Genomic DNA, 10000 nt, shown 5'->3' with positions numbered 1-10000 from the left:
CCGATGGCCTTAAAGAACCGCTCCCTCCCCGCGCGGTGTTCATCCTCCCACTCTCTCAGAGGCAGCAACTGCAGCTTCCTTGCTGCTATTGCTTGAAGCACAGACTCCGATAGCTGCTGCTGCTGCTGCTGTCGCTGCTGCTGTTGCTGCGGCTGCTGCTCCTGCTGCTCCTGCGCCTGCTGCTGCTGCTCCTGCTCCTGCTGCTGGGGTAAGCTGTCCCCCGATGAAGCAACGGAGACTTCGGACGATGCGTCGCCCTTCTGCTGCAGTTGATGCTCAGCAGCAGCAGCAGCAGCAGCAGCAGCAGCGGCGGCAGAGCCGTTAGGGGCCGCTTCTTGCTGGGAGTGCATGCGGATGTGTTCTGTGTGCTGCTGCAGTTGATGCTGTTGCTGCTGCTGTTGCTGCTGCTGTTGCTGCTGTTGCTGCTTGGTTTCTGTATAAGGGGAGGCTTCCTTTTGCTGCTGCTCTGTTCTAACTCCAGAATAAGGGGAGAAAAAGCTGCTGTCCTCTGCTGCTGCTGCTGCTGCTGCTGCTGCTGCTGCTGCTGCTGTTGCTGTTGCTGCTGCTGCTGTTTCTGCTGCTGCTGTTTCTGCTGTTGCTGCTGCTGCTCTGGGGAGCGGCTGAGGATGGCCTGGTGGGAGGAGGCGGAGTTCGGGTGGCGTATTTGCTGCTGCTGCTGCTGCTGCTGCTGCTGCTGCTGCTTCCCGTGCTGCTGCTGCAGTTGCTGCTGCTTCTGTCGTTTCTGCTGCTGCTGCAGCAACTTCTGCTGCTGCAGTTGCTGCTGCTGCTGCGTCAGCAGCACAGTCTACAGCTGAGGGACTGAAGACATTCATTGCTAAGGAGTCTCCTTCCGCTGCTGCTGCTGCTGTTGCTGCTGCAGCCAATTCATCCATTGCTGCCGCTGCAGCAGCTCCTGCAGCAGTTTCTGCTGCTGCTGCTGCTGCTGCTTCTGTTTCTGCTGCTGTTGCTGCTGCAGGCGTTACAACAACGCCGCAACGCTCGCAGCCACCGGCTCAACAGCACACCCCGAGGGGGCTGCTGCTGCTGCTGCTGCTGTTGCTGCTGTTGAAATTTAGCTGAGGAGGGGACAAAACAATAAAATAAAAATAAAAATAATTTAAATGATAAATTTGCTTCGGCCTCTTTGATTATTTCGCCTTCGCTGCTGCCGAACGGTCCCCACACAACAGCCGCTAGTCTGCTGCGTGCTGCTGCTGCTGCGTGCTGCTGCTGCTGCTGCTGCTGCTGCTGCTGCTGCTGCTGCTCTCACAAGCATTTATATGCACAAAAGCGGGTATATTTCTGCAGCTTTTTCTCAATATATTTTAAATAACATAAAATAATTAATTTAAACATATTTTGTTTCGTCTTAAACAAACAAACAAATACAAAAAATATCGAAGGGTTTGGGCCGCTCTTAACCGCAGACGACCCAACCGTCGGCGCAGCCCAAACCCTAAACCCTAAACCCTAAACCCTAAACCCTAAAATCCTAAAACCCTAAACCCTAAACCTTAGACCCTAAACTCTAAACTTTAACCCTAAAGGCTAAACCCTACACGCTAAACTATAAACTCTAAACTCTAACCCATAAAGGCTAAACCCTACGCCTTAAACCTTAAACCCTAAACACTAAACCCTAAACCCTACACCCTAAACGCTAATCTATAAACAATAAACTCTGCACTATAGAGCTCCAAATGTCTGCTGCATGTCTCTGTAAGCAGCTATAGAACGGGAAGTGTAAACCCTTTTATTTATTTGGTTGATTTAATAAACCTTTTTCTTTATTTTGTTTGTTTATTTTATTTATTTTACTTGTTTTATTTATTTATTAATTAATCTTAGGGTTTATTACTAGTCGTAACGCAACAAGGGCCTCTGCTGCTCTTTAGTAGCTGTCTCTTCGCTGCAGCAGCAGCTGCTGCTGCTAATGCTGCTGTTGCTGCTGCTGCTAATGCTGCTGTTGCTGCTGCTGCTGTTGCTGCTGCTCTTTGGGTCGGCCGCGAGGCCAGACAGAACTTTATGAGGTCTTCTTCTCTTCTTAAATAAAATTTTGTCTTATATAATTATTTATTGTTTATATTTCTATTACTTCTTTTCTTAAATACTCTTTATTAGCTGCCTCTTTATAAACTATGCTCTTCTGTCGTTTAGAAAGAAAAAGCCGAACTCCTTCTCGGTTATACGATATGAGGTTTTAGGGTTTAGGGTTTAGGGTTTAGGGTTTAGGGTTTAGGGTTCAGAGCAAGAGGGAGAGCAGTCTCTCTCTCTCTCTCTCTCTCTCTCTCTCTCTCTCTCTCTCTCTCTCTCTGTCTCTTCTTTATAAAAGAGAGAGAGAGAGACAGTCTCTCTCTAGAGATATAAAATATTATTATTTAGATGCATGCATTTAATTTGTTTATATATTTATATTTGCGTTTACATCTTCTCAACCTCCCGCTTATTTCTTTTTTATACTTTTTTGTAGTTTTACTCTCTAAGGGATTTGGCTGTTGGGTTTATAATAATAATATTAATATTAATAATAATAATAATAATAATAATAATAATAATAATAATAATAATAATAATAGCATTTATACTAATAAAGATTATACTACAAATAATAATGATGATAATAATAGTAATACGAATAATAATATTTATTATTATTATTGCTAATAATAATAATATTATTATATATTATTACTACTATTATTAACAATAATAATATTAGTAGTATTAGTTATGATAATAATAATAGTAATACACTAGAAGATAATGTAGCAGCTAAAACAACAAATGCTCTGCAGCTACACCGTAAACCCTAAACCCTAAACCCTAAACCCTAGAGATAAGTGAACTCAGCAGACGCCGCCTCGGCGTCTGCTGAGTTCGCTTATCTAATGGCGGAAGACTTAAAAGTGGAAGTGAAGCCTTTAGATGGTTTAGGGTTTAGGGTTTAGGGTTGAGGGTTTAGGGTTTAGGGTTTGATTTTTGATTAAGGAGACAGACCACTGGTGTTGGTCTGGTCCGGTCGGGCACTGCTGCGGTGTCTGCAGAGCTCAAGAGGCTGCATGTTCGTGTTAAATAGAGATATTATTATTGAAATTAATGAACAAAATAAATAAAATAAATTAATATTTAATTTTTTATTGGAAATAAACAAAGAAAATGCAGAAAAGTATGCCTGCTGGCTTCTGCTGCGCTGCAGCAGCAGCGCTGTTGGGGTGTACAGGGAGCTGGGTGCGGTTGCGGTGTATGCATAGAGGTTTAGAATAGAGATTTAGTCTTTATTTCTATATTTTATTATTTGATTATTTCTGTTTCGTCTCTTAAGAGAAACAAGCCCTTGGCGTCACCCCCCTTGTCAGTGCAGCATATTCTCGTAGGGTTTAGGGTTTAGGGTTTAGGGTTTAGCGTTTAGGGTCTGGGGCTAGAAATCGGGTTGTATCCCCTGCCCTGATCTCTCTGGGCCTAAAACCCTCGCCTCTTGCAGGTCGGTGAGGCCAGCACCTGCAGCAGCTGCAGCAGCAGCAGCAGCAGCAGCAACAGCAGCAGCAGCAGCAGCAGCAGCAGCACAAGCAGTTTTGCTTGCCTCCCCTAGTGTTTGGGGCTTTTTGTCTTCACTTTGTTCTTCTTTCAGCCTCCCTGGTGTCTCCTCAGCTCTTTAGCTGCCTTCGGTCCTCCAGGGGCTTTCCACGCAACTCCTTACTTCTGCTGCAGCAGCAGCAGCAGCAGCTGCAACAGCAGCAGCAGCAGCTGCAGCTGCTGCTGCAGCAGGTTTTCTTCCCTGTTTTATCTCCTCGTGGCCTGTGCCCCCTTTATAGCAACTTACCTCCAGTGCCGTCTGCTAGGCAGCTCCTTGCTGCTGCTGCTGCTGCTGCTGTTGCTGCACTTCCGATGAGCGATTGTGGGTAGCCATAGCCCCAGCAGCAGCAACAGCAGCAGCAGCAGCAAGAGCAGCAGCAGCAGTAACGGCAGTAATTGTGTGATTTCTTTCCGTTTTTCTTGTAGCGCCTCGCGAATCCATTCGGTCAGAACTCAGCAGCAACAGCAGCAGCAGCAGCAGCAGCAGCAGCAGCAGCAGCAGCAGCAGCAGCAGCAGCAGCAGCAACTGCAGCAGCAAGATGAATTATGAAGCCTCTGATTGCTTGTTTGGTGGCTTAGAGCTCCCTGCCGACAGCACAAGAGAATGGGGCGGAGACGGCTGGGCAGCAATTCTAAACTCTATGCTGCTGCAGGCTCCTGCAGCAACGGGTGCTGCTGCTGCTTGGCCTTCATTAGGGGGAGATACACTCCCTATAGCCCCTCAGCAGCAGCAGCAGCAGCAGCAGCAACAACAGCAGCAGCAGCAGCAACAACAGTATGAGCGGTGTCTGGGAGGCGTCCGGTTAGCGTGCAGCGACCCTGTAGGGGGTTTTGCTGCTGCTGGGGGCCCCCCTTCTTTGTGCTGCAGCACAGCAGCAGAAGCAGAAACAGAAGCAGATGCAGCAAGCAGCTTCAAGGTTAGGAGAGGAGAGAGATTAAAAAGAAAGAGACACTTTGCAAGCAGCACAGAGACAGAAGTGAACGACTTCATGCCTGGCAGCTGCTCTTCTTCAGCAGAGACAGCAGCAACACTATGGCGTCCCCCCTCTGCTGCTGCTGCTTCTGCTGCTGCTGCTGCGGGGCTGCATGAGGGCTCTAACGGCAACAGACAAAGATACAAGCACCGTAGGCAGCAGCATCAGCAGCAGCAGCAGCAGCAGCACGACAGCGACGACTCCAGTGTCTCTGTAGGGTCTCTTTGTCTCTCCTCCAACACTCACGGTCTTCACCCCCAGCAGCAGCAGCAGCAGCAGCAGCAGCAGCAGCAAGGTTTTAACTTTTCGGTGTCTCCTTTTGGCAGCAGCGCAGGACAGGGACATTCCTCTATGGGTGCCCCTGGAGCAGAAGCCGCAGCAGCAGCAGCAGCAGCAGCAGCAGCAGCAGGAGGCTCTGGAGGTTGCTCAGGAGCTTCTGTATGCAGCAGCTCTGTCGTCTCAACAACTACAGCACCCTCATCATCATCATCAGCATCATCATTACCGTCAGCATCAGCAGCAGCAGGAGCAGCAGCAGCAGCAGCAGCAGCAGCAGCAGGAGAGCCTCACTTAGAAAATGCAGCTTTAAATGACTACGATATGTGTCAGGTCTCTCTCGAGTGGCACCTGCCGGAGCTGCAGGAGACAGAACAAAGACAAAAGGGGACAGTCCCTATCCGCAGAGTCTTCGGCATTAATGCCGGTATAACTTTGTTTAATCTTCATAGAATTATTTGCATATCTTTAGGTCTTGATGAAGAGGTAAGCCTCTCTTCTTCTTCTTCTTCTTCTTCTTCTTCTTCTGTCTCCTTTTGCTGTCTCTTCTTCTTCTGTCTCCTTTTGCTGTCTCTTCTTCTTCTTCTTCTTCTTCTTCTTCTTTATCTTCTTCTTCTTTATTATTATTATTATTATCTTATTGTTTTTTATTTGCTTTTTCTCTTGCTTTTCTTTGTTTTTATCCTTCGTTGGCTGCTCATACTCTTTTAGTCTGCTTTGTTATTACTTCTTTTGCATGCATGCATGTAGGTTTCATGGGGGGACTTCTTTGTTGCTGCTGCTGTTGCTGTTGCTGTTGCTGCTGTTGTTGCTGTTGCTGCTGCTGTTGTTCTTTTGCATTGGGGTTACTGATATTTCTGCTACTGCATATGCTGCTGCTGCTGCTGCTGCAGCAGCAGATGCTGTTGCTGCTGCTGTGACTGTGTATCAGAGCTCCAATCAACTCGGTGATGCGTCTTTCTCGTTGCTGCTGTGTGTGCTGCTTGTGCTGCTGCTGCTTGTGCTGCTGCTGCTTGTGCTGCTGCTGCTGCTGCTGTTGCTACTGTTGCTGCTGCTGCTGTTGCTGCTGCTGCTGCTGCTGTTGCTGCTGCTGCTGCAGCGCATGTGTGCGTTAAACCACGTATGGATATTACCAAACAACACAACATATGGTGGGGGCCCCCTTACGAAGTGCCGAGCGAGCGGCAGCAGCAGCAGCAGCAGCAGCAGGCTGAAGGTGACGACAGATCGTGCAGCAGAATACAGACATTCAATTTGCTGCTATCTTGATGAAGCAGAGAGGGTCCTCCCCAGGCCTGAGAGTGTTCTTATCTACGTCTTAGGCTGCGTTCAAATGCAGGTGCATTACCCTTCTGCTGCTGCTGCTGCTGCTGCATATGCTGCTGCTGCTGCACCTGCTGCATATGCTGCTGCTGCTGCACTTGCTGCATATGATGCTGCTGATGTACTTGCTGGATATGCTGCTGCTGATGTACTTGCTGCATATGCTGCTGCTGCATATGCTACTGCTGCTGTTGCTGCTGCTGCAGATGCTTGGTGCTGTTGTAGTTGATAGTGCTGCCTTAGCTGCTGCTGCCGCTGCTGCTGCTGCTGCCTGCAATGCCGCTGCTGCTGCTGCTGAGTTTGCTGCGATTAAAATGCTGCGTTTAACAGGTCCAGATACTGAGTGTGCTCAGAAACAAGACAAAGCAAAACGCCCTCATTTGGGTGAGCTGCTGCTGCTGCTGCTGCTGCTGCTGTTGCTGCTGCTGTTGTTGCTGCTGCTGCTGCTGCTACTTCTTCTTCAGGACTTGATCTTATTCTGCTGCCGCTGCGATTTGTTTCTGCTCTGTTGCATGCGCATGCACTCTAGCTGCTGCTGTTACTGCTGCTGCTGCTGCTGCTGCTGTTACTGCTGCTGCTGCTGCTGCTGCTGCTGCTGCAGGTGCCTCGTTGTGTTGCTGCTGGCAGCTACGGCGCTGCACCCGGGAATGACGTCAATTGGAATTCACCCGAAGAGGTCTCGCGACATGTCCCCACGTTAGAGATAGACGTCAAAACCATCAACTTGTAAACCCTAAACCCTAAACCCTAAACCCTAAACCCTAAACCCTAAACCCTAAACCCTAAACCCTAAACCCTAGACTGTAAAGCCTAAACCCTATACTCCAAATCCTATGCGTTCGCGAGGCTTTCCAACATTAAACCCTAAACCCTAACTCTAAACCCTAAACCCTAAAATCCCTAAACCCTAAAAACCCTGAAAACCCTAAACCCTAAAAACCCTAAACCCTAAACCCTAAACCTTCACAGCGTTGAGCATTGCTTCAGGGGTTTTATTGAGACGCGTTTCTCGAAGAATACATCCATTTCAAGGCGCACCAAAATGATACGCGCAGACGTACGCCCTAAACCCTAAACCCTAAACCCTAAACCCTAAACCCTAAACCCTAAACCCTAAACCCTCACAGAAAGAGGAATACCGTTTTCAGCTGTTAGCATCGTAGTTAGCAGCACTTGGCCGGCAGAGTTTGCTTCCTTCTTATCCTTCTTCTCCTACTATTACTGCGGCTGCTGCTGCTACTGCTGCTGCTGCTGCTGCTGCTGCTGCTGCTGCTGCTGCTGCTGGTGTTTAGGGTATGGACAACTGCGTGCTGCAGTGCTACAGCGAAAGCATACACGACTTTTGGCGAGACAGCGCTCGAGTGCGGCAGCTATCTATTCGCGTCAGCAGACAGACAACAAGGAGACATATTGAGGCCCCCCCTTCAATCAAGCAGCTAATGATGCAGCAGCAGCAGCAGCAGCAGCAGCAGCAACAGCAACACACGCAGCACCACCAGCAGAGGATGCACCAACACCTGCAAATTCAGCAGCACGCTCACATGCACCAACAACAACAACACACGCAGCAGCAACAGCAACAGCAACAGCAACAGCAGCAGCAGCAGACGCAGCAGCAGCAAACGCATAGACAGCTCATGCAATATGCACACGCTGAACAGCAGCAATTCTCAGTGCTGCAGCAGCAACAGCAGAACAAAGCGCTGCAGCAGCAGCCAGAGCACCAAGGCCTGCATGAAGAAGATGAAGAACAAGGGTTCGGCGCAACAGCACCAGCAGCAGGTGCTGCAGCAGCAGCAGAAGACCCGCAGCAGCTGCTGCTTGTTCCTTACGGAGACACAGAAGCAGGCCCCCTGCAGCTACACCTCAGCAGCACAGACAACGCAGCTGCTGCTGCAAATGAATATATTGCAGCTGCAGAGCTGCTGCCGCATGGGCTTTATGGGGATGCAGCAGCAGCATATCCAACAGCAGCAGCAGCAGCAGCAGCAGGACTGCCTTGGGGCTTCGACGAAAGTCTGTTGCTTCAGGGAACACTACAGCAGCAGCTGATGCAGCAGGGACAGCAGCAGCAGCAGCAGGAGATGCTTGGCTTTGAAAACCTTTTGCTGCACCCAGAGGACTTCTTCCTGCAGCAGCAGCAACAGCAGCAGCAGGAGCAGCTGCTGCAGCTGCTGCAGCAGGAGGGCGTCAGCCCTGAAAATGCGAATCTCTTCCTTGAGCAGCACTTCCTGCTGCAACAGCAGCAGCAGCAGCAGCAGCAACAGGCAGAGCAGCAGCAGCTGCTGTTCCCCTTTTTCGGGTGTCCAGACACAGAAGCCCCCATTGACAGCCAAGGAGCAGCAAAGCTGGCTCTGGAAGCCCCGCCAGCAGCAGCAGCAGCAGCAGCAACAGCAACAACAGCAGCAGCAGGAGCAAAAGATGTTGCAGCAGCTGCAGCAGCAGAAGCAGCAGCACAAGTCTCTGTTCCCTATGATTCTTCTCTTTCCCTGCAGCTTCAGCCTCCTAGTGGGGCTAGCCACGGCTTACGTAGGCATCCCCAGGGGCCCCCAGCACCGGACCCCTTAGGGGCCCCCCGAGGGGCCCCCCAGGACCCTAAGGGGGCCCCTGAAGGGTCTGTTGCAGGGGGGCCCCTAGGGGGCCCCCAGGCCCTGATGGGTACCCCCGAGGCCCCAAGGGGGGGGCCCCTAGGGGGCCCCCAGGTCTTCTTGGGGGCCCCCGAGGTACCAATTGGGGGGCCCCCAGGGGCCCCTCAGACCCTGACGGGGGGGCCCCCAGGGGCCCCACAGGCCCCTAAGGGGGGCCCCCTAGGGGCCCCCCAAGTGGCGATAGACATAGGGAAAGAAGGGATAGAGGGTTTAGAGACAGCTGCGAAGGGCTGCAACACACAAACAGAGACAAATGAAGAGGAACAGCTGCTGCTGCAGGAGCAACTGCAGCAACAGCTGCAGCAGCAACTGCAGCAGCTACAGATGCCTGAAGCTACTACTCCAGCGCTCTTGCGGGCACTGCAGCAGCTGCAAATGCAGCCCTGGGCAGCAGCAGCAGCAGCATCAACAACAGCAGCAACAACTGCAACTCCAGAGCAGCAAACACAAAGAGGGGGCCTTCCACCGCAGGCAGCAGAGACAGCAGCAGCACACGGCAAGCGATAGAAAAGACGCAGAAGCAAGTGCTGCAGCAGCTGCAGCAGCAGCAGCTGCAGCAGCAGCGGCGGCGGCCCTAGCAGCGGCAGCAGCGGCCGCGGCCCTAGCAGTGGCCGCAGCAGAAGCAGCAGCAGCAACATGCACGGCTGCTGCTGCTGCTGCTGCTGCTGCTGCAATCATAGGCCAACTGAGGAGAGGAGACAAACAAATTCACTTCACCTGATGCAACATGGGAAGCGTAAACCTCAGCAGCAGCAGCAGCAGCAGCAGTTATTGTAGCAGCTTTTGCTCCAGCAGCAGTTGCTGCAGCAGCAGCAGCCGCTGCTGCAGCACCGGCTGTTGTTGCAGCAGCAGCAGCAGCAGCAGCTGTGTGTGAGAGCCTCCTGCAGGGAGACGCTGAGGCCCCTTGAGGGCTTTTTTGTTTGCTTGTTTTTTTGTTATGGCTGAGTTTCTTTTAACTGCAAGTAACGCAGCAGCAGCAGCTAGCTAGCAGCTAGCTAGCAGCTAGCCAGTAGCTAGCCAGCAGCCACTTAGCAGCTACATAGCAGCTAGCTAGCATCTAGCATCAGATAGCAGCAGACAGCGGCAGCCGCAGCCGCACACCTCTCCGTATCTCTCGCTGCGTGCAGATTGCTGCAGCTAGCCAGCAACCCTGGCTAGCTAGCTAGCTGTGGCTAGCCAGCTAGCTGTAGGGACCAGCTGCTGCTC

General features: G+C 51.1%; 2 protein-coding genes across 2 annotated transcripts in view; one reads left to right on the top strand and one right to left on the bottom strand.

Annotated features, from left to right (window-relative positions):
• Window positions 1-1276, bottom strand: part of EAH_00034220 (hypothetical protein, conserved) — a gene marked incomplete at both ends in the record, with an annotated part of 7626 nt that extends 6350 nt beyond the window's left edge. Inside the window, 2 exons of the mRNA XM_013392198.1 lie at window positions 2-998; window positions 1271-1276. Coding sequence (XP_013247652.1) covers window positions 2-998; window positions 1271-1276 — 1003 coding nt within the window. The remainder of the gene's footprint in view (window position 1; window positions 999-1270) is intronic.
• A 2836-nt stretch (window positions 1277-4112) lies between these two features.
• On the top strand, window positions 4113-9301 carry EAH_00034210 (hypothetical protein, conserved; the record flags this gene model as incomplete). The annotated part of the gene is made up of 5 exons (XM_013392197.1): window positions 4113-5309; window positions 6477-6530; window positions 6748-6872; window positions 7134-7203; window positions 7463-9301. 5 exons carry the CDS (start codon window positions 4113-4115, stop codon window positions 9299-9301), a joined length of 3285 nt encoding a protein of 1094 aa, XP_013247651.1.
• Between the last annotated feature and the right edge of the window lie 699 nt (window positions 9302-10000).

Source organism: Eimeria acervulina, genomic scaffold (assembly GCF_000499425.1).
Source record: "Eimeria acervulina Houghton genomic scaffold, Eah_scaff347, whole genome shotgun sequence".
NCBI lineage: Eukaryota > Apicomplexa > Conoidasida > Eucoccidiorida > Eimeriidae > Eimeria > Eimeria acervulina.
Note: the sequence above shows the minus strand (reverse complement) of the source record. Positions and strands in the feature narration are given on the sequence as shown.